The sequence below is a fragment of the Dermacentor variabilis genome, chromosome 6 (assembly GCF_050947875.1).
Source record: "Dermacentor variabilis isolate Ectoservices chromosome 6, ASM5094787v1, whole genome shotgun sequence".
In the NCBI taxonomy this organism is placed as follows: Eukaryota; Metazoa; Arthropoda; class Arachnida; order Ixodida; family Ixodidae; genus Dermacentor; species Dermacentor variabilis.
This window is the reverse complement of record NC_134573.1, coordinates 173,527,055-173,551,483: the sequence shown is the minus strand read 5'-3', so window position 1 is coordinate 173,551,483 and position 24,429 is coordinate 173,527,055. Positions and strand designations below refer to the sequence as shown.

The following is a 24,429-nucleotide window of genomic DNA, read 5'->3' as shown; positions in this document are numbered from 1 at the left end:
TCCACAGGCTCTTAGGTAGAAGGTTGATACAGCCGATTGGGAGAAATTTCGAACTCTCACTAGTATCTCATGGGCTGACATGTCTTCTTTAGGAATTGATGCTGCTGTGGAGTATTTTACAGCATTAATAATAGATGCCGCATCTAAATGCATATCCGAAGTAAATGGTTTGGCATGCAAACGACGTGTACCGCGATGGAACCACGAATGTAAGATCGCTCGTAGAAACAGAACAATGAGTGGGGTCGTTACGGGCTTCTCCCACTGCAGAGAATCTTACTAACTTCAAGAAAGTGAAGTCTGAAGGCCGGAGAACGCGCCAACAGGCCAGAAGAGAAAGATAGCAGAAGTTTTTATCGGGCATCAACTCGTATACAGATGAGGCCAAACTTTGGAATAGGGTTAATAGGTTAAGAGGGCGACAGACATATTCACTCCCTTTGGTAAACACACAAGGCGATACCCTGCAAGACCAGGCAGATTCACTTGGGGAGCATTTTGAGAGCGTGTCAAGTTCAACCCATCATTCACAATCCTTTCTCAAATATAAACATATAGAAGAATGTAAGCCATTCATAAGAACATGTCGACAGAATGAACCGTACAACCGACCTTTCAGTATTGCCGAGTGAAGAGTTGCCTTGAGCTCATGCAAGAGCTCTGCACCGGGATCTGAAGGAATCTTGTATGAAATCCTCAAAAACTTACACAATGATACGCAAGTTAAACTACTCACACTTTTCAACACTATTTGGGCCGCGGGATACCTTCCAACCGCATGGAAAGAAACCATTGTGTTCCCAGTTTTGAAACAAGGCAAAGACCCTTCCTCTGTGGCAAGTTAGCACCCGATAGCCCTCACAAGTTGCCTTTGTAAGGTATTTGAAAAAATGATTAATCGGCAACTCATTCATTTGCTTGAACTGAGCAAAATGCTTGATTCGTATCAGTGTGGCTTCAGAGAAGGACGGTGCACAACCGATCATCTTGTACATATTGAAGGATATATCCGTCACGCATTTGTACACAGACAGTTTTTCTTATCCATATTGCTCGACACGGAGAAGGCGTACGACACAGCGTGGCGCTACGGCATCTTGAGAGACTTATCAAAAATGGGCATTCATTGCAATATACTAAACCTAATAGAAAGCTATTTGTCCAATCGTACCTTCCGGGTAAAAGTCGGCAACGTACTGTCACGTCCTTTTATACAGGAAACTGGTGTACTCCAGGGAGGCGTGCTCAGCTGCACACTCTTTATTGTTAAGATGACAACACTTCGTGCTTCATTACCAACGGCCATTTTTTATTCCGTGTACGTGGACGACATTCAAATAGGTTTCAAATCCTGTAAACTCGCAGTGTGCGAGCGATAGGTACAGCATGGACCGAACAAAATGTCAAAGTGGGCAGAGAAAAATGGATTTAAAATCAATCCTCATCAATCCTCACAAAACTCTTGTGTTATTTTTACAAGAAAGAGAGGCCTGGTCCTGGATCCTTGCTTAGTACTGTGTGAATAACGAATACCTGTCAATGAAGAACACAAATTTCTAGGTATTGTACTTGACTATAGGCTTACTTTCATTCCACACATTAAATATCTGAAAGAAAAAATGTCTAAAAAACAATGAACTTAATGAAACTTCTATCCCAGACTACGTGGGGTAGTGCCAGGAAGTGTCCAATGAATCTCTACAGGAGCCTAATACGGTCATGGTTGGATTATGGCGCCGTAGTGTATAACTCTGCCGCCCCGAGCGCGCTAAGAATGCTGGATCCTGTCCACCATCTAGGTATCCGCTTAGCCAGTGGCGCTTTCAGAACAAGCCCGATTGAAAGCTTATATGCCGAATCGAATGAGTGGTCGCTCCACCTGCAGAGATCATACATCAGCTTTACCTATTTCCTTAAAGTGCCCTCTAATCTTGAACGTCCATGTTTTAGTACCGTAACCGATATGACGTGCGCTACACTTTTCCGCAATCGTCCCTCTATAAGACAGCCTTTCTCGTTGCTTGTGAAGGAGCTTAGCGATGCAATGCATGTCCCACTCTACGGGCATCGCCTAATGCGCCTAACCAAGCTGTTACCTCCTTGGGACTGGCAAGTGATAGAAGGTGACGTATCCTTTCTAAAAGTTACAAAGCATGCTCCAGAGGTCGAAATCCGAATGCATTTCGTAGAACTTCAGTACAAGCACTCGTGCACAGAGTCCTACACAGACGCTTCCAAGTCACATGCCGGAGTGTCCTATGCAGCCGTCGGCCCATCCTTCTCGGAATCCGATGTACTACATCCAGAAACATGTATCTTTATGGCAAGAGTCCTACGCCTTATGGGTTGGCTGTAAAGCATATAAGGAAATCAAAGCTCAAAAAAGTTGTTATATATACAGATTCCCTAAGTGTGGTGAAGGCCTTAATGTCACTCTGCAAATATAAAAATCCCGTACTCACTGAGGTCTATTCCCACCTGTGCAAAGCTTATCTATCTAACCAGCATATCATTATATGCTGGGTACCTGGCCATAGGGGAATCGAAGGTAACGTTCTGGCAGACCAAATGGCCACGTCAATTGCATCCCCTGCTGTTAATGCTACTGCTTCGGTGCCTCTTACAGATCTGAAACCTTTCATACGAAAGAAACTGCGAAACCACTGGCAACGCTTGTGGGACGCAGAAGTAAATAACAAACTGGATGTGATAAAGCCACAGTTAGGTTCTTGGCCCTGCGCAACAAAATCACGGCGAATAGATGTCCTATTCTGTCGTCTCAGAATAGGACACACATTTGGGACCCATGATTTTCTACTTACTGAAAGTGAACCTGCAACCTGTGCCAGATGCGGTGAGAGGCTGACCGTCCTCCATGTGCTCCTAGAATGTCGGGAAGCCGAAACGGAGAGAAAGAAACATTTTCCGCTTGCATACCGTTATTACATCCCTCTGCATCCGGCTATGTTTCTTGGTAAGGAACCGCTTTTTAACACCAAAGCAGTCCTAAACTTCTTAAATGATGTTGTCCTACATGTTATAAGCCCACTAAATTCGTAGAGCATCCTCGTTCCATAGGATGCTGCTGCGATAATTGTTTTGAATAGCACGTGCCCCCAGGCCCTCGTGTTTCAAGGGCTCTAAGGAGGCAGTAGTGCTCTAGCCAATCTTATAAACTGATATATTTTACAAATCGTATCAGTCTTTTGAAATGCATCTTAATGTTCATAGTACACGTCATACGTCCTCGCCATATTGTTATTATACAGATTTTATGCACTTTAGAGCGACTATCTTTAAGGCCCCTTTACAGTCACGTCACACCAACTTCATAGAACTCATAATTACACTGCAAACTCATTACCACGGACATGGCGCTCTTTGGTCATACTTGGCCATTGCGCCATTAAACATCAAACATTCATTCATTCATAACATCAGCCTATTTCACATAGGTCGACGGCCTCTCACAGCGATCTCAAATTACCATTGCCTTGCGCAAAGGACTCAATCTTGTGCCTACAATTTCCGTAATCTCCTCCCAACGCCAAACCTTTGTCCTCTTTGATGGCCTCTCTTACTTTACCTTGGCGGCCATTCGGTTACTCTAAACTCCCTGTCGTGTGCTTACGCATCACATGAGCTGAACACCCTCTATTTATTCCTCTTAATCTCTAGTTGAATACCAGCTATCCACGTTTGCGCTCTGACGAGAAATTCATTAGCAACGTTTAACCAAAGGGCCCTTAGTTCACTTTGTATAAACTTTTTTTCTTCTGCGTTTGTTCACCTGTTGTAGAGCATTCCCGTTATATTGAAATATTAGAAGAATTTTCAGGATATTTGAACCGACAAAACATTACGCGGTGCTCACGACTCGCTGAATATGCCGGCCACTAATCGAAACGGTCACATACACTGACAACTACTCTTGCAACGCATCAGACGCGTTAGAAGGCTACTGCGTATTCATTTGCAGCCGTGCCGCTACTGCCCGGGCTAGTGGATGCTTGATATTTTCTTCAGCGCAATGTTCCGCAGCTCAGGGCCCGCATTGACAAAGTGCTCTTACCTAGAATCGTTGGTATACAAGAGAAAATTCCCGCCAATCTTGATGCTGGAGATATATATATATATATATATATATATATATATATATATATATATATATATATATAGAGCAAGCGGCCAGCCAATGGCAAAGAGCGCTCTGGAACGAAACGCTTTGTGATTTTGGCCCCTCGTGTCCAAATAAAATGGCTTGTTAGGTACAGCCTTGAATGATTAAAACCCGCGGAAATGCAAGCTCTTGTTCTTCTGATACTGTGACATCATGGCGCGCATATCCTTCCACGCACAGTGAAAACAACAGGAAAATTACTTGTTGAAAGTTAACCATGAACGAAATGTTTTACCGAAAAAGAAGATAAAACGCAACTTGCAACAAAGGCACCAGAAAGCAATGTAAAGCACAACATGAAACGAAGGACACTGCAAGAAGCCGTGATTTTGGTCGTTCCGGACTGCTCAAAATAGGGTCCTTCGAGCATTCTCTAAACCGATTGCGTGCGCTGTAGAACGTTCTTGTTGTATCTTCCGAAATGACCCGAAATTGCTTACTGCGACAACAGTGCACTGCCTATATTACATTTCTCCATCTGTCTGCCCATGCAACTGCCAATCATATCACCTCTCCAGGCTCTCATTTTCCACTTACACATAAGTTCTCTCCCTTCAGCGCAGGTGTCCCCCAGCTTTCCTTGGCGTTGCCTAATGCGCTCACTTCTCCCGCATCTTTTACAACCGTCGTACTCGACCTGGGTCAGTGCACCGGGCTGTGCTCTCACCTCGTGAAGTCAGAGCATAAGGCTCGCATGTCTCTTGTTATTTAGCACGTTGTGGTTAGAGCCGCTCAAGCTAACCAAATGCAGGTCAAACCTATAGACAATACTAGTCTGAAGGCATGCACAGCACTACTTCGAGCAGCTAGGATGTGTGCAAGTTGGCATGCGCATACCCGAGCAGGCGCTGTTCTCTCAGACTTTCGACATCACCGAGTGTATTCTGATACTGGGTGGCGCGGATCCGGGTGCATGCAAGCAGGTGTACGTTTCAGCCAGCACGTATTCATATATTTGCATGTGTGTTTACTGGCGCCTTTGCTTGTGGGCGCTTGGGCCGCTGATTAACGGAATTCCAGCTTTTCCCCAGCTATGCGCCTGGGTCGAGCCGGTGGGGCGGCTTCTTCGTTCAACTCTGAGTCGGGGCTCGCACCTCGAAATAACTCTTCAACTCGCGCCCTTTCGTACACACCGAGGCCCAAAAGAACTCCGCGGCTTTTCTGTGGCGCACCGTCCCACTTGACTCTTCAGACCAAGACCACCACATTGTTAGCCGAATACTTTTCGCTTTCCCGTTGACAATCCCGACAGCTCGCCCATAGAGCCGGGCCCGCAAGTTGAGACTCGAGCGAAACTTGATGAGAGCGGTCGCGTAGTTGGCTTCGTCAACGCCTCCGGTGACAGCTGTCGCGAAGGATTTGGCCGCCTCGATACAGGAGCCCGACGCGAGCCGTTTCACGCTCCATGCCACACCTCCCTGGAGCGCTTTGCGTGATTTGCGCGCTACACTAGGCCGTCACGTGGTGGGACAAGATGTCTTTCGGAGGAGCGACCTAGACGGCTTGCTGAGAATACGCGCTTGGGATTCTGAGCACGTCCAATGACAGCCCGCACTAGCTCCGACCTTTTCCTTCTCGCCGTTCCCGCACGCGAGCTTCATGGAATGCCGCCTGCCCTGAAGGTCAATGGACTCTCGGTCGCCTCCGTTTTTAAATGCAACAGCATTTATTGGACTTGTGCCGTCGCATTCCGCTGAAATCCTGGGATATCCGGCCATACCATCGGAACACAAGAGAGAAAATAAGGACGGAATTGAGGATTGGGGTGATATGGAACGGGAGGGGGGAGTGGGGCTGCAGTGTTCGAAGAGCTGGCACAGGCAGACTGCAAGAGGCTGCAGGCAACCTCCACGCCCTAAAGGCTGTGGTACTGCCTGAGTGCTGCCTCTTGTGCCTTTTCGGTACAGCGGAAAATCGCACCTTGCTTAGAGCTCAGACTTAAAATGGTTGCCGCTACAGACAGCCATGCAATTCTGTGGCGGGCAAGTGCAATTCCTGCAACCCATTACTTGTTCCGTGTATCCCCCGTTTAAAAGGGTTAGCTTCGAAAAATGACTAATTAACTCCACCATGATGCTGAAGCGCTTATAATTTGGGAAATCCGCAGAGAAATCAAAATGTCAAGTCATATTGTGTTTTTTGTCTTTTATTCTTCTCTTTCTACTGCCATTTTTCTTGTATCGCCCTTGTGCCCTACCACGTTCCTTTATATAGAAGTGTATTATTAATGATGCTCGAATAAGCGCAAAATATTGTCTGCAGTACAGTCGGGCAACTTCCAGATATGGTGGCCATGTCGTGCAACAGGTGGGATCAGCCTGGCGTGCTATAGGCCAGTAATTCTTCCGCCTGCGCGTCTATGACGATGGCAATACTAATTTCACCAAGCATTGATCAAATCAGCGTGTCAAATACCAGCAACGGTCCACGATGTCCACCGAGATAAATAGAAATTTGGACGTGAGCATTTAGCACAACATCACTATGAGAGAATAGAAAACAAAGGCTAATTGAAAGTCTGGGAGCTTGACCAGGACAGAGCCTGGGTGGCCACCCTTCACCGGGGATATCACTCAAGAGCACCAGTTTAGCCCCAGTTGTGCAATGTCTGTCCTCTAGTTCACAGTCTTTAACCGTCATGCTAGCTCACACTTATTCTCCTTAAGTATGTACTGGGATTTTTTATGTATTGCCACGTTGTTTCTTTATATTCGTTATTTTTCTTTGATTGTTTAAAGTAATACAAAACAGCAATATTTCTTTTTTTGTTTTGTACGTAACCACTCTTACACGTGTTTGTATTGCCCCCCCACCCCCATCCCTCTTGTGTAATGCCTTCGGGCCTTCAAGGTGATAATAAATGAAATGAAATGAAATGATTCATTGGCAAGCGGGCAAGTTGAACACGATGATATGTGACAATGAACTCCAGGTCAGTGCCTCTTCCATCTACCTGTTCCGGAACAGATAATTCTCTAATGCCGACTTCACCAGACGTCTGTAGAAACTCGAAGGCGTTCTTGAAGACAAGAGATTGAGTTAAACGTTGACCAATTTTAACTGACGTGCACTGACAGCCATGTGTGTGTACTCGTACATCCGCTATGTAGCTCTTCTACATTTCCGTGCATCATCCTCCCTCGCTTTTTCCGTCTTCCACTGCTGGGCAACAAATCATATTCACTGCACCAGTTGGTCTCCCTGCCATTTCCCTGCGTTTGGTGTGCATGCCTTTCTCTCTGTTGTTCGTGAAATGCACCATTTCTCAGTGCAATGCACCGGCCATGCTGGCACCACGACGCGGCGTCGTGGCGAGCCCCGGAAATCGTGCTGACGGCGGCGGCCAAGGTGCACAATCCCTGGGCCGAAAATAAGGAGGAGGAGGGTGAGCGCAGCACCACAGCCGTGCCGTACAACGCGGTGGAGCCCGTTATGGGAACCTGAGCCGGGGTTCTTTTTCCCTCTCTCGAAGACGAAGGTTCTTCTTCACCGCAACCTTTTCTCTTTCTTTTTTTTTCAGGGCATGCTCTCGGGCGCTTGCAGCGGCATCCGCCGCCACCGCGGTAGCCTCCGGTGAGGTGTGGTCTATCTTTAGTAGGCTCCCTCCTCACTTCCCCCCAGCCTCCCATGCCCGGCGGTGAGGGGGTTTCAGGAGCCCTGGACGGCGGTGGGTCTTAGTCGTGGTCTGCCCCGGCTCTTCACTGCCGTCACCGTCTACCCACCGCTGTGGTCAATTGCCCCTCGCGCTTTCCTTGCCTCGGCTACTGCTGCTGCTGCTGCCCAGTGTGGTCGTCATGGCTTACCGTGGTCCGGCGTACGGTCTTAGCGCGCAGATTGCAAGCAAGGTAAGGAACGGCCCGAAAAGGAAGTTGCGTTCGCCGTCGCCTGCTTTTCGTGGCTTGGAGAGGAGCGATATCCCGCTCCTCCCATCCCTCAAGCCTTATCGTCTCGCTGCGCTCGGGCTGATCACCCGTCGGTGAACTCCTTTTTAGCTCGGGCTTCGGCGTATACGGCTCGCGAAGACAATGAAGGCAGCCCGTGCGGCAGGGTGCGTACAGCCGCCAACGATAAGCCGGCGTTTGACTCCTTCCTTTGCGGGGCGATGAAGAGCCTCGAAGGGCCGTTACAGACATCCGATGCAATAAGATTAACCTCGACAAATGGCGAACGGTAACGCTCCAGAAAAGCATAGAAAAATACAATGAGTGTAATTGCGTTTACGTGTGAAGAACGCATGCTTATCCTCGATATAAACTTCATGAATAGAAAACAGAAATATAACGAACATTGTTATCCACTTTTAGATATCATTTCGCAACTCTTTATTTATTTCTATCTTAAGGGACAGGAATGGCGGCCGTTGCTATGATGCTACTCTCGGCGTTTTTTGTAGCGTGTGGTTCATCATCAGTCATAGATGTCACCAACAGTAAAGTGACATTCGTTTTTGCGAGGCATAAAGATGTCTTAGAATGGGACATCCTTCGCAAGGTTCGCACATACGAGAAATTTCACATACCTTGCCGGCATCGCCGGTAATTCTTGATTAATGTCTCCCGAAGGAGTGGAACAAAAACGATTTCATTCGGCTTAAAGAAGGTTGAAGGGTGGAATGTTGTGTCTAGAAATATGTAGCTCGTTCGCTTTTTTCCCCGAAAAGGCAGTTATATTAAGTGTGCAGAAATGTAATTGTCAAGTGTCAAGGCATAGACATATCTTTATACATCGCAATTAGGAGGAGTCGAAGAGAACGGAAGTAGAAGAGCTGTCGGGTGAAAAATGAGAGTTGGCAACCTTGTCCGCTATATGTATAATATAGCGGTAGTGACCATGACACTGCGGCGGTTGTGAAATCTACACCCACTACATCTTTGTACCCAGAATATTTCTTCTACAATGAGACACTCGTACTCTAAGGTCCAGTGGGTCTGCCGCCTTCTTCGTAATTTTACACGTGCGGATAAAGTATTTCTCCGAGGAAATTGGGCTGGGGCGGCCGTTAGACCTCCCGTAACTTGGGCCTGGGGCCCAGCACGTGACAATCCTGAAGTGCCCAAAGTACTTAGTCGCCAGGTCTGCAGCGGATGCTCGTCATCTACTGTGGCTGACAAAGGCCACAGAATGACAAATACCTATAGGTGGCGGGACATGGACAGACTAACCTAGGAGTGGTTATGGACAATAACTTCCACAAACCAATAATGCATCTTCTTAACGATGGTTCGCACGCAGTTGTTTAAATAAATATGCCGCGTGGCAACCAGTGTGGTAAATGAGTTAGAAGGAAGCACTTAATCTATAAAGGAATCTGGCCTTCTATTACGTCATTGTTTAACATCTGAGCCATCTGGCTATTAGAATTGTAAATCATAGCTACAGGGCTAAAAGCACGGGACATGTCCTTCGCGCACTTCGTGTCGTTGACCTGTCCATTTAGCGTGTCTATACATTTTTTTCTGAAGTATATCAAGTCGCCTCATATCTTCACTATGTCTTCGTACATCGTTTTTGTGACGCTGCCATATGACTGCACTTCATAACACATGTGAGAGTATCATCGTAATATTAAATTAACCACGCATAAATACTTTCCTAAGGGTGTTCTTGCCCCCTCGCAATGCGAAAACTCTTCTCAGCCTAAGCATAGCTGCGCTCCGGGCATTTGATTATAGCACTAACGGAGCCGTGTGTATATTCACTTACAAGTTATATCAGTGTCCAGAATAAACGGCTTGAAGATCAACGCGCTCAATACGGAGAAGTCTACCGAGTGCTTGCATTGTTGCCGCAAATGATAGTAAAGTTCTTTATTTGGCGTTTCCATTTATTTACTTTCTTTGGCGTTCGTCATAGGTACTACCAATTTAACATGCTATTTGTTGTGGCGAATAAAAAATAAAATAGATTTGATATCTGCTTTTTTTCACGTATTTCCTGTGATGCGGCAAGCATGCGAAGGAATGTAAAACGGAAATGCCAACAGCCTATTTGATGACTGATACCGTCCAATCTTATTGTGCAATTTCAGCATTTGTCCGGTTTACTACGTGCACAAAATGACGTCTACATGAGATGTTACGCGTGGCGTTGTTCAGTGAACACTGACAATGGCGTAGAGCTGTACAAACATAGAAGCATAACCTGTCATCATAAGTACCTTTGTTTCCAAGGGCTTACGGTTACCATAACAAAAGAAAGCTCACTCAATCTCATTATTTAATACAAGAAAGAGAGGCAGAATTTACGAAGATTTCGTTCGTAGGTGCTCTTTGCCACTGGTTGGACAGCTTCGCGAATGAAAGGTCCGGGATTAAGACTGGCTGGAATGAGCTCTCACGAACGATTCTAACTTAATAGGCTTTTGCGAATAAGTTCACGGGTGTTCAGTTAGGTTTTGCTCTTTCTATGCTGCTCTCCCAAAAGTAGTCTTTGGCAGTTGACAGTTGAAATTTGTTTCTTCAGTCTGAATTGAGTTTAGAAGCCCTTCACTCAACCTATCAGAGTTAAAACAACAAGCACAGCTGATGAATTTACTGGATCCTGGGGCATCTTCTGGCTGCTTATACTTAAAGTAGTCCCGGAATCGTCATAAAGAGAACAGGCAATCGGCTTCCACGTGAGCAACGATGACAGCTCTTCTTATTTTTTTCAATCTTATCGTGTGTGAGTGCCAAAGTGCCTGTTTATTTTTCAAGAGTGTCGTTTGTGCGTATATCTAGAGTTCAAGACACTGAGTTTTCGAAATTCTTTCCTATATTTACTTTAATGACCGTAACTAAAGCTAACTTCCTGCCGAAATGTCTTAATTATGACTCGCAGGAAGAAAACAAAAAGAAATATCTTCTACCAGGAGTGTTCAAGACCGAGCCGAAATTTTTTCAAGAGTGTCGTTTGTGCGTATATCTAGAGTTCAAGACACTGAGTTTTCGAAATTCTTTCCTATATTTACTTTAATGACTGTAACTAAAGCTAATTTTCTGCCGAAATGTCTTAATTATGACTCAAAGGAAGAAAACAAAAAGAAATATCTTCTACCAGGAGTGTTCAAGACCGAGCCGAAATTGACAGACTTGGGCAGCTTTTCATTTTTCAAGCATCGAAGGCTTTCAAAAAGCACCAGCTCTTTACTCTTTTTGGTGATTGTTTCTTCTGTCGTACTGTTTAAGCTTAGGTGCCCTATATCAGAGACAGAAAAATTTTGCAATGCAGTCCATAAGTGTAGATGGATATTAGCTACCACGCAACGTCCGGAACTAAAATTAGAAATCTATATAATATGTACAACCAATGTATTCATTCATACCTTCTGGTAGCATAAAAGCAGAACCAATAACGGAACAAAGTCGTTTACGGTAGCTGTCAAACAAGACAGAAAACTAACTTCTATTTCCTCCTTAACTTTAGTGTTCTCCCCATTCCTTAGCTATTTTCTTTAATCTTAGCCTTTAGCATCTCTTTCAGTGCAGCGTTTTGCACTAATCCATCAGCATTCACCCATCGTTGTGAGAGCCTGTTTTTTCTTTCTTATTTTTGTCACAGTCTTTCGCGATTCTCGGTTTCGTCTAGACGACTCAGTCTGCGAGGAGTTATTTATTGCCTCTGGCGCAACCAAGGAGTGAAGAACAACGCTTAGCGAAACGAGCCAAAAGGCAAGGCGTAACCGTAGACACACATACATTTTTGTCCTTTTCTTTATTGACGGTAGCTCCTGTGTTGTAAAACCCCCCAGTACGGTGGCTAGCCACTCGTCTGTGGAGGCAGTTCGTCTTCTCCTGCTCGCAAGGGGCGAAGCTGTTCGTGTCACTTGTTCGTTAAGAAAGCGGTCTATTTTGGGGACTTCTTCCATGCAGCTTAAGAAGAAAAGGAATATACCACTGGCGCGCCTTCTGTTCTGTTTCAGTTTTCACACCAGAGTGTCATTTGACACGTTCGCGCAACGGAGCCCGTGGACTGAGACAAGGGCTTTCCTTGAGCGAGAATGCTAGACGGTTTTCTTTTGATTTCTTGGTAAAGTCTATAAGGCGCTTGCGACAGAAAAGTAGATGGCCACTCGAAACAAAGTTTGTTTCGCACATCGCGTGGTGAGGAAAAGTGTTGACAGCAAGTTCGCTGCAAACTATGATTGCAGTTACAACAACAAAATACTTCAATAACACTGTTGAAGCTTTCTCCCGTCCTGTCAGAGGAGTTTTGTTGGCTGTGACAAAGACAAACATAGACCAAGGTGAGAGTGCTTGCCCCATGATGAGAGGCTTTCTGTGATGACCATCGGATAACTTGTTCACAGGAAGCACCTTGTTATGTTTAAGCTCGAGCAGGCGTCCACTATTGCAGTCAAGTAAAGAAACTGAAGCCCGCCACATTGCGGCTTCCATTTGCTTGACACTGCCGGGACTTCAATAATTCTGAAGTTAGCATTACCACTGCCTCGGTTTTAGTCTTTGCTTGCGCTGACACTGATCGTTAACTCTTGAGGCCAGGGTGAGAGCGGCGCACTCACAACCGTAGAACAATTGAAGAAGTTCAGAAATGTGTTATAACGTATGCGCATTCCTAACGCACTCTGTAGCAGCAAATTTTGATCTACTGCCCGCACGCTTATAAACAGTGGCTCTCGCTTCCTGAGTCAGTGTCTGCGTCCGTTCGTTGCCGTATACGCCGACACAGTAAAGAGACATTCTCTCTCCACATGTGTGTAAGTGTGAGTCAGCGCAGGCAGCTTTGCACCGCTGCTGGAGAACCGCCAAGACATAAACCTCGGAGCATTTTTTGTTTGTGCCACTGTTCTCTCTTCAAGGACTCCTCGCCCTGTTTGCTGAGGGTGTCCGTGCGCGCGTGTGTACCTTTGCTGCGATCTGACTCAGCGCGAGTCACGTTCAATGGGTCTTTCTGTTCGCTCGAATGGAGCAAGCTGAGCATTAGTTCCGCCTTCGCGAGGCAGGCTTCCCTGCAGCGCTCGGCCCGGGGCTCTTCAACGAGACCGGCCGAGGGCATCTGTCACTGTCAAGGCAGCTGCCACGCTTTCGCGCACAACTAGTGAGGTTTGTTGAAGCGTACGAAGCAGATGTTCAAGAAACGTCAAATTTAGAAAGAAAAAGAAAAGTCAACAAGTGGCCATTTAGGGTAGCGTGCCAAGCACTAAGGATTCCAAACAGAACTGCTGTTGTGCGCTCGAGGTTAAGAAGTAACTTGACTGAGTGTCGCTGTCAACGCACAACTACATAGCATATGTTTGTCAACGTTCTTCAGGGAAAATGGTTCTTCAGGGGTACAATGGCCATGAACGCAACGTCTAAGTACTGTGCCTTGGCTTGGTGAATTAATTATTCATAATGTTTTTTGTTTGAAGTGAAAAATATAAAAGTCAGATACAGGCTGGCAACTAACTCTGGAAGGCGCACAACGCTCACCTGCCTCGAGGGGGCGAGGAACTGTAATCTGTCCTTCATAATGCGCATTTTCAAGGCTGTTATCAAAGGAAAGAATTTTGTTAGATCTTTTAAAATAAATTATTGTAAGGAGGCATCGGTTAGTCCTTTGCTCCCACATGTGATGAATTTTAATAATTCGAAGTTTATTTAGCACCTAAAAGTCTGACAAAATATTTTTAGGTGAGAGCATCTACGCTTTTTAAATGATATATAATATATCGCAGCTTGGTTAAATGGTGTGCCGCAGACATGATTAGTACCCGCATCAAAACAGAATAAAAAAAAGAAAATAAACTAAGTTTTCATATTCGTCAACGCAGATTGCATCTAAACGCGATGCGGAACTGGAATCTCAGATCTTGGACTGGATCGAAGAGGTGCTTGAACAGCGGCTACCCCAGGCACCATACGAAGAAGTGCTTCGGGATGGCGTCGTACTATGCAAGTAAGTTCCACAGCCGAAATCACTGAAACAGACATCAGTCTTCCACATGCCATAAATTCAAAGCAGAACATGACATACGTAGTTTCAAGAAGCATGGTTTGCTGGGCGAACTGATATTCCCCTCCTGTAGCGAGCAGCGCGAAAAACAAGACTTATTACGAAGGCTGACGAAGGCTGTGTCCGTTGTCCTTGCCTTTGTAGGCAGTCGGTTGATGGGGGCCGTCTACCTTTTCTTGTGAACGGCGATTAACAGCGGTGGCTGGCCGGAGAAGCGGCATGCCATCGCTCGGGCCCAGTAGTTGTTATTGTCGCCTTTAACATATGGCACTTGCCCACGAGGGTGCATTGGCCAAGGTTCGATAGTTATTGTTGGTGTTCCTGAGTGACTTCGTACAACCACACTGTGGGATCGGTCACTAATCGGGGTGTACAAGGGTTTAAAAAATAATACTGGTAGCCTGGAGCGTTCTCTCAGTAATTCACCCTTGGCCGATCGCCCTTTTTGGCACCATGGCGAGCGCCCGCTTCTAGCGCCGCTACACCTTCGTAGTAAGTATTTTTTTCACCCTGCTCGCCTCAAGAACAAAAGGTTGAGCTTTGCTGCCAAATAAATATTTGTCAGCACATGTTTGCACAGTTTAGTACGTAAGCAGTTGCCCCAGCTGTTGAGCTCATGCTTCGTAGAATGAAGCAACGGTATACCAAACAGCGATGGAAGCTACATCAAAACATTCGTGATCTATTTCATCGGTGGGCTTATAGTACCACTACAGTAAAGGATTTCACTCTTTACTACTGTTCTGCAAAATTCGGCTGGTCTGAACCTTGCTGCGAACGTAATATTAAGTAGAGAATCGACACACCACCAGTGCAGCAAGCAGATATTCAAAATATAGCTATAACTTAGGAAGGCGTTTTAGAGTTACGTACCAAAAGTGACAACGACATCATTGCTGCTCATTGGATATAGTGCCATTGAAAGAAATAATACTCACACCTCATTACCGCACACCCAACTACATTATTATATGCAGCCACTAGCATAATTGACCTTCAGTTAGGAGGGATCACTAATCTTCTTCGGGCCATTCGCGATGTTGCAGCAGCATCATGATTTTTGTCGAGTGTCTTGAGCTGTTATCATTTGCAGCCACAAAAGAAATTGAGACCTTTACAGGAGAGACGAAAGTATGGCCCAAATGAGCGTGGAGTACCAGAAAAATGCCTGTTTTGAGCTTTCATTTTTGCGTTTCACACTGAAAGCCTTCTGGCGATGCATTCATTTACTTTAAATAGTTATGGGCAACAAGGAGTAATGGCTATACGCCGCTACGTTTGGACTAGTTGTTGTTCAAGTGGTGAAATTTAGACCCACGAGGAAAACACAGGACGCAGGATACCACATTAGAGAAGGTTTTGGAATGAGGTTAGGGGACTGCAGCTTGCAAGTGCTTGGACGGGCTGCGTGTCTTCTACGTACCGTGTTTTTCTCGTGCGGCTACATTCCAGAAACAGTAAACCAACTAGCCCGACCTTACCACCTGTTCAGCTGTACTCATTCTTTTGTAGTCTTTTAGTTGAAACATTTCTTTCGTAATTACTTATCGCTCATGTCTGTCTTGCTTCTGTACGAATGTTTTCTTTTTGCGCTAAAAGTTTGGAAACGTACAAAAGCATCACCATGTTATCGCGTTGGCGAGCCTCTTCAATACGATTGATTCTTCAAGTTCAGTCTGATTCTTCTCTTCAATTCGATTTATTTATTTATTTACTTATTTATTTATTTCAATACGTACAATGGCTAAACGCGTTACAGAAGGTAGAGGTGAAAGGCAAAAAAAAAAAAAAACGCGCCTGTCACAAGCGATTAGCACGTATGATAGTTTTCGGTGACAGATTTAAATGCAGGAGTGCTGAGAATTGTGACGGCGGAGGTGGGAAGCGGTTTCATTCATTGGCAGTCTTCGGGATGAATGAGTAAAGCGAAAAAGGCAAAGAAAAATAAAGTGATAAAAGGGAGACGTCAGCTTTCTGGCGTCGACAAGGACACGAAAGAATACGTGCATTGGCTCACTAAGAAGTTCATTCTACAGGTGGGTATTACGAAAAATCTTGTGCAAAAATAATGAACGGGACATTATTCTGCATCAAATCTTTTCCGCACGTCAAATCAGCTTGCTAGCTTGCTTGTCGACAGAGTGCATACTGGCGATTCTTACGGGCCCTCCATCGCATTCGCCCCTTCGCATTTCTCGCTAATTCTCGCCTTCGCCAGACCGTCAGTTGCCATTCTCTCGAAACGGGATGCTTATGCCCGTGGGCGTGGGAGACGGATAAACAGAGGCCACGGCGTATTTTGGTGCTGCCTCGAGATATGTTTTCATTAGCGCGCCGGAGCCAAGACCTGCGGAATGGCCGCGTGCTGCCAAGTCTAACCCCGAGCTTCGAGAGTTTTGGCGTCCTGACAAGGGGGAGGGTGGACGCATTCGTCCCAAGGAACAGGTGCTGCGGGTAGCAAGAAACCACCCCCTCCTCTCGCCATAATACGGGCGATACAAATCGCAACCTGCGACAGGCACGCGCCTCGAGGACGCACGCTGCGCCGTGGTATGTAGCGCGCGTCTGCCAGGAGGCAAGCCTTGGCCACTGTGTGCATTAACTAGCACGACATGGTAACACCATATGTCATGCCTGTTCCTCGCATTAAGGATAGTTGGCGTAGGTATATCCGCTTTCCGATGCCCGACCCACCGTGGTTGTTTGGTGGCTATGGTTTCGGGCCAATAAGCACGAGGTCGCGGGATCAAATCCCGGCCAGGACGGTCGCATTTCAATGGGGGCGAACTGTGAAAACACCCTTGTAGTACTTAGATTTAGGTGCACGTTAAAGAACCCCAGGGGGTAAAAATTATTTCCGGAGTCACCCCCAACGGCGTGCCTCATAATCAGATCGTGCTTTTGGCACGTAATACCTCGTAATTTTTTTTCCTATTTCCGCATGGATGACGTGCCTATCTTGCAAGAACTTGTTTTTCTGAAGATTAGTAAAACATTTTTGAAAAGAGGTTAGGTCCGAATGTTGAATTAACTGCTATGCCTCGCCTCCCAAGAGGAGGAAGATGGGTCTCTGCAATGTTACGGATGGTGATGAGGTTGTGGGTGTTTTGCGCAGCCAGCTCGATGTGAAAGTGAGAGTGGGCAGACCTTGACGTGCAAGCCGTTGACGTGTCAGGTAGTGCACACGGCTAAATTGAGACACATCTTTGTACAGTAAACGAAATTTTACGGGACACGAAATATGAGAAAAAAGCTGAATATTTGTGCAGCCTCACAACGCAGCCTAGTGTTCTTATTTACAGCCTCTACTAATATAGGTGAACAATATAGGGGTGTTCGGCTTGACTCACTACTGTTGCAGGCTGCTCGGAAATGGAACGCTGTCTGAAATTCCGTGGCCCATAAGCTTTTGTGGTCGAGTGTACATGTCATGTGCATTGTATTAACAAATATTCAGCAAAGCACCTTCAGCTGCATGCCAGCAAAGTGATAGACGCACATTGGCGCCTTCCCTTTAACCATGAAACGCAACGAATGTGCCCAATCGCGCTAGTTTAGCGGCTATGGCGTGGCGCGGCTGAGCTCGAGGCCGTTGGCTCGATTCCTGCCGCTGCGGCCACATTTCGACGGGGTCGGAAAGCAAGGAGGATCATGCACCGGCGAACGTGGTGCAAGTCAAAGAACCTCACGTGATCAAAATTATTCCAGTGTCTCCCCACTACGGCGTGCCTCATAATGAGATCACGATTTTAGCACGTAGAGAGAGAGAGAGAGAGAGAGAGAGAGAGAAAGAGAGGAAAGGGGAAAGGCAGGGAGGTTTGCTACCCTACGCTGGGGAGAGAGGGGAGGGGGAGGTAAAGTGGTAACAAAGTAGAGATAACGAAAGAAAGGAGCATAGACACAATCACAATTGGTCACTGTCACCGAATACTGTCATCGCACAGCACAGTGACACTTCCAGCACTATCAACATCTGTTCAGGCTATAGCCGCTTGTCCAATTCTGCCGCCCTCAAAAACGTAAAACCCTATAGAATTGAATGTTAACGTGCATAATTTTTTGCTTGCACTTTGTTCTAATGCCAACTAAACATGCCGGGCAGTACGTGTCCTAAAAGTGGAAGAGGTTATCACTACGTGTTTGGCTAGTAACCACATTGGGTGGTTTGACTACAGCAATCAACATCCACTCTTTTTTATGTTACCGAATGGGTTGTCATAAGTCATCTTATGGTTAAATAACAGCCTGTGCGCCTTCTTCCTAACTCAGGTGCATAAGTTACGTGTGGAACAGTGCAAAGAGAGACACATGCAGGGCAATGAGTGGGGCGTGCTGAACTCGCCTTGCCCCGTCATTTGAGCTGTTCCTTTCAAAGATGTTACCTTATCAACTAGCTCGGATTCAGACCTTACTGCCTGTAGAACTTTTGTCCATAATGAAGGCCTGTGTGCCAGTCTGTTATGAAACGTTCAGCTATCGGGCATACATTTCGACACAAGCTCACGTCATCGCACGCGCCTTCCAATATTCTCTGTTCTGCCGCAGGCTTATGAACGCCCTGAACCCGGGCAGCATTCCAAAGATCAACACCACTGGCGGCCAGTTCAAGAAGATGGAGAACATCGTGATGTTCCAGAATGCGGCCAAGAACTGGGGCGTGCCTGATCTCGACGTCTTCCAGACTGTTGACCTCTGGGAGCGGAGGAACATCCCGCAGGTCTCGCAGTGCATTCTAGCACTGGGACGAGCGGTGAGGACTTGCCCAGAATTCCCTATACCGAGTGCGTTGTGGTGAGCGCTTAAGGGGAATTTTACCATCGTGTTTGTAGGTTCTGTGCGAAAACCTATTCAATATTTGAATACCAAAGGACACCACAAGATCTATCTATCTATCTATCTATCTATCTATCTATCTATCTATCTATCTATCTATCTATCTATCTATCTATCTATCTATCTATCTATCTATCTATCTATCTATCTATCTATCTATCTATCTATCTATCTATCTATCTATCTATCTATCTATCTATCTATCTATCTATCTATCTATCTATCTATCTATCTATCTGTCTGTCTGTCTGTCTGTCTGTCTGTCTGTCTGTCTGTCTGTCTGTCTGTCTGTCTATCTATCTATCTATCTATCTATCTATCTATCTATCTATCTATCTATCTATCAATCTATCTATCTATCTATCTATCTATCTATCTATCTATCTATCTATCTATCTATCTATCTATCTATCTATCTATCTATCTATCTATTTTATCTTATATTATTATCATCATCATCATCCTGGTTACGCCCACTGCAGGGCAAAGGCCTCTCCGATACTTATCCAACTACCCGGTCATGTACTAATTGTGGCCATGTTGTCCGTGCAAACTTCTTAATCTCATTCGCACACCTAACTTACCGTCGTCCTCTACTACGCTTCCCCTCCCTTGAAATCCAGTCCGTAACCCTTAATGACCATCGGTTATCTTCCCTCCTCATTACATGTCCTGCCCATGCCCATTTCTTTTTCTTGATTTCAACTAAGATATCATTAAAACGCGTTTTTTCCCTCACCCAATCTGCTCTTTTCTTATCACTTAACGTTACACCTATCATTCTTCTTTCCATAGCTCGTTGCGTCGTCCTCAATTTAAGTAGTCCTCTTTTCGTAAGCCTCCCGCTTTCTGCCCAGTACGTGAGTACTGGTAAGACACAGCTGTTATACACATTTCTCTTGAGGGATAATGGCAACCTGCTGTTCATGATCTTAGAATGCCTGCCAAACGCACCCCAGCCCATTCTTATTCTTCTGATTATTTCAGTCTCATGATCCGGATCTGCGGTCACTACCTGTCCTAAGTAGATGTATTCTCTTACCACTTGCAGTGCCTCGCTACATAGCGTAAACTGCTGTTTTCTTCCGAGACTGTTAAACATTACTTTAGTTTTCTGCAGATTAATTTTTAGACCCACCCTTCTGCTTTGCCTCTCCCGGTCAGTGAGCATGCATTCATTCCAATTGGTCCCCTGAGTTAATAAGCAAGGAAATATCATCAGCGAATCGCAAGTTACTCAGGTATTCTCCATTAACTTTTATCCCCCATTCTTCCCAATCCAGGTCTCTCAATACCTCCTCTAAATACGCTGTCAATAGAGAGATCGCATCTCCCTGCCTGACGGCTTTCTTTATTGGGATTTTGTTGCTTTCTTAATGGAGGACTAAGGTGGCTGTGGAGCCGCTATAGACATCTTTCAGTATTTTTACATACGGCTCGTCTACACCCTGATTCCGTAATGCCTCCATGACTGGTGAGGTTTCGATTGAATCAAACGCTTTCTCGTAATTAATGAAAGCTATATATAAGGGTTGGTTATATTCCGCACATTTCTCGATCACCTGATTGATAGTGTGGATATGGTCTATTGTTGAGTAGCGTTTACGGAATCCTGCCTGGTCCCTTGGTTGACAGAAGTCTTAGGTGTTCCTGATTCTATTTGCGATTACCTTAGTAAATACATTGTAGGCAACGGACAGTAAGCTGATCGATCTATAATTTTTCAAGTCTTTGGCGTCCCCTTTCTTATGAATTAGGATTATGTTAGCGTTCTTCCAAGATTCCGGTATGTTCGAAGTTATGAGGCATTGCGTATAGAGGGTGGCCAGTTTTTCTAGAACAATCTGCCCACCATCCTTCAACAAATCCGCTGTCACCTGATCCTCCCTAGCTCCCTTCCCCCTTTGCATAGCTCCCAAGGCCTTCTTCACTTGTTCCGGCGTTACTTGAAGGATTTCAAGTTCCTCTAGGCTATTCCCTCTTCCATTATCGCCATGGGTGCCACTGGTACTGTACAAATATCTAGAGAACTACTCAGCCACTTGAACTATCTCATCAATATTGGTAATGATATCGCCGGCTTTGTCTCTTAACACATACATCTGATTCTTGCCTACTCCTAGTTTATTCTTCACTGCTTTTAGGCTTCCTCCGTTCCTGCGAGCATGTTCAATTCTATCCATATTATACTTCCTTATGTCAGCTGTCTTACGCTTGTTGATTAACTTGGAAAGTTCTGCCAGTTCTATTCTAGCTGTAGGGTTAGAGGCTTTCGTACATTGGCGTTTCTTGATCAGATCTTTCGTCTCCTGCGATAGCTTACTGGCATCCCGTCTAACGGAGTTACCACCGACTTCTATTGCACATTCCTTAATGATACCCATAAGATTGTCGTTCTTATCTTCAACACTAAGGTCCTCTGCCTCAGTTAAAGCCGAATACCTGTTCTGTAGCTTGATCCGGAATTCCTCTATTTTCCCTCTTGCCGCTAACTCATTTATCCGCTTCTTATGTACCACTTTCTTCCGTTCACTCCTCAAGTCTAGGCTAATTCGAGTTCTTACCATCCTATAGTCACTGCAGCGCACTTTGCCGAGCCCGTCCAGATCTTGTATGTGCCAGGGTTAGCGCAGAGCATAAAGTCTATATCATTGCTAGTCTCGCGATTCAGGCTCCTCCACGTCCACTTTCGGCTATCCCGCTTGCGGAAGACGGTATTCATTATCCGCATACTATTCTGTTCTGCAAACTCTACTAATAACTCTCCCCTGCTATTCCTAGAACCTATGCCATATTCCCCACTGACTTGTCTCCAGCCTGCTTCTTGCCTACCCTGGCATTGAAGTCGCCCATCAGTACAGTGTATTTTGTTTTGACTTTACCCATCACCGATTCTACGTCTTCATAGAAGCTTTCGACTTCCTCGTCATCATGACTGGATTTAGGGGCGTAGACCAGTACGACCTTCAATTTGTACCTCTTATTAAGTTTCACAACAAGACCTGCCCCCTTCTCGTTAATCTTATAGAATTTCTGTATGTTACCGGCTATAGCCTTATTAATCAGGAATCCGACTCCTAGTTCTCGTCTCTCCGCTAAGCCCCGGTAGCACAGGACGTGCCCGCTTTTTAGCACTGTATATGCTTCTTTTGTCCTCCTAACTTCACTGAGCCTTATTATATCCCATTACACCATCGTTACACCATCGTCATCATTTCAGAATCTTCATCCCCTTGACGTCGTTCAGTCGTCACACCGGCTTCAACGTTCCATCGACGTCATTCTTTCTTCGTCATTCCATCGTCGTTACTGGGTCGTCGTCATGCCGCCACGATCATGGCCAATGTTGGCGAGCGAGTGATCGTAGCAAAGTGGGCCGATCCTGGAGACATTTTATGAAGCAATTGTCCCGAACCAGCGACCATCACCATACCGCAGAAGCACGCACTGTCGCACACCAACCACATTGTCTACACGAGCCCGTGATCATACGGAGTACACCGTCTGTACAAATAAGCATGCACCAATAAACAACCTGCACAAATATATGAAGGAAGAACAAATCTGTTGAGATAAAAATTCTGGCGCAGATTTAACTACGAACTTCGCTTTATTTTCCTGCTCCATAGTTCTTATTATGTGAATGTGAATCATGGCGGTTTTCTGAAGTCAGCAAAATAGAGAGTAAAATTACTGGCGTTAAACGCAAATCTTCAGTGCGCCATTGTAAGCGGCGGGCAAACGGATAAGTACGACTTAGGGAGAATAAAGGATGAGCTTTATATATCAGCTGAAACATGGCACATGGCTTCGGTAATGCTTTCTAACGAAGAAACGGCGTCCATTTATGGCTCATGATATTTTCACTCACATTACAATATGTTCTTTTTCTTTTTTTCATTGTTGTAGTATTCATATTAACATACTTTTCTGAATGCAATTTCACTTATTCGTCATCGCCCGTGCGGCATTCTAAGTCGTCCTCAATCGATTACGTGGTGCGTACAAAAACATCCAACTTGGTCGCTTTACAGTATTTCTGAATTCTTCTCCTTCATATTGGTGCACACTGTACATTTTTCTAATGCTGCCACTCTTCGACGCGCAGTGCTACCTGCACCCGGAGTACCAGGGACCTTGCCTGGGACCCAAACCGGCCGAGGAGAACAAGAGGCACTTCAGCGAACAGCAGCTGAGGGCGGGAGAAGGCATCATCAACCTCCAGTACGGCACAAACAAGGGCGCCAACGCGAGCGGCATCAACTTCGGCAACACGAGACACATGTAACGCCGCTCCCGCGACATCGAAGAAAGAGGAAGATCGTCGCACTTTCTTTCACTCAGCAGTTCGCCTCGACTTTACACAAACGGGCGATTGCATCGGCGTTCACCATAGCCTGTTTTCGCTCTGTCGTATAACGATGTCATCGCAACCCAATTATTGACCGGTCGCAGGCCACAAAGTAATCAGAAGCGCGTTCATAATGTTCAACGTGCCATACAAAATTTATTACTGAGCAACGTCTCACTCAAGTGTAGGCACGTGGGGTAAAATCGGTGATTTTCGAGGAAGTGAGAAAGAAACGAACACAAATAGTCTCTTTTTTTCTTTTCTTCTAGTATCGTGAAACGTAACCAATTGTAGCCCAAGACTTCATCATACTTCATATGAGTGCAGTGCAGAAAATAATATTGAAAAAACGGCACTAACATACGCAAGTGTAGCTCGAAATAAAGGTGGCTCATTGTAACAACACGAAGTGCTTCTACTGTGGCTTTGTGAAGGTGTTACACGTCTGTTTGGACTACCTCGCTGTGATAAGCTTCAAACGGAGTATTCTCAGAAGCCTATCTGTCCTTCATTGCTACCAAGTGGTGCGGAGAGCTATGCACCAAGGCCTGACATATATCGTTCTTGCCTTCATTATTTGCAGTTGACTAAAACCCTCTTGCATCGGCCTTCAATTAACCTGTCCGCCCTCAACCGACTAAATCATGAAATACAGTACGTATAAAATATGCGTGTTTAACAGTGGACACCTTATAACCGACAATGAAGTTGCGTGGGCTGGTACACTTCTCGACCTATGCTCTTTCGTTTCGCAGCGTATTGCTTGCGACTTCGCTATGCTACACTGTTATAGTTCGTGCGTCTCCATGACACCGTCCTGTTAAGAATGCTAGCAGCACATTTCGTGTATGGTGCACCGGTTTTCTTTTCTTAGCACGGGCCAGGAAAGCGACCAAGTTGTAGAGACATGAATAAGTAAATACAGGGAGAACTACGACACAAAGTGGGGATGTGGGTTGGAATGTGAATGCACGGATAATACTGTCACCGAAGATTAAGGACTAATTGCGCTTTTGTGCATCCGCGTGAACATACCGTGAACACCACGCGAACGATTTTCAGTTTTGTACCTTACCAGTCTGCAAGCAGAACTAAAATAATGCCCGTTCACGTTCAGACTAATTCAATAACC

At 45.6% G+C, this 24,429-nt stretch overlaps 1 protein-coding gene across 1 annotated transcript in view; it reads left to right on the top strand.

Moving 5' to 3' along the window:
- LOC142586369 (uncharacterized) overlaps positions 1 to 23,234 on the top strand; it is a 39,726-nt gene extending 16,492 nt beyond the window's left edge. Inside the window, exons 5-9 of the mRNA XM_075697619.1 lie at positions 7,450 to 7,565; positions 7,823 to 8,025; positions 13,932 to 14,056; positions 18,659 to 18,863; positions 23,055 to 23,234. Of these exons, the coding sequence (XP_075553734.1) occupies positions 7,450 to 7,565; positions 7,823 to 8,025; positions 13,932 to 14,056; positions 18,659 to 18,863; positions 23,055 to 23,234 (829 nt within the window). The remainder of the gene's footprint in view (positions 1 to 7,449; positions 7,566 to 7,822; positions 8,026 to 13,931; positions 14,057 to 18,658; positions 18,864 to 23,054) is intronic.
- Positions 23,235 to 24,429: the final 1,195 nt, after the last annotated feature.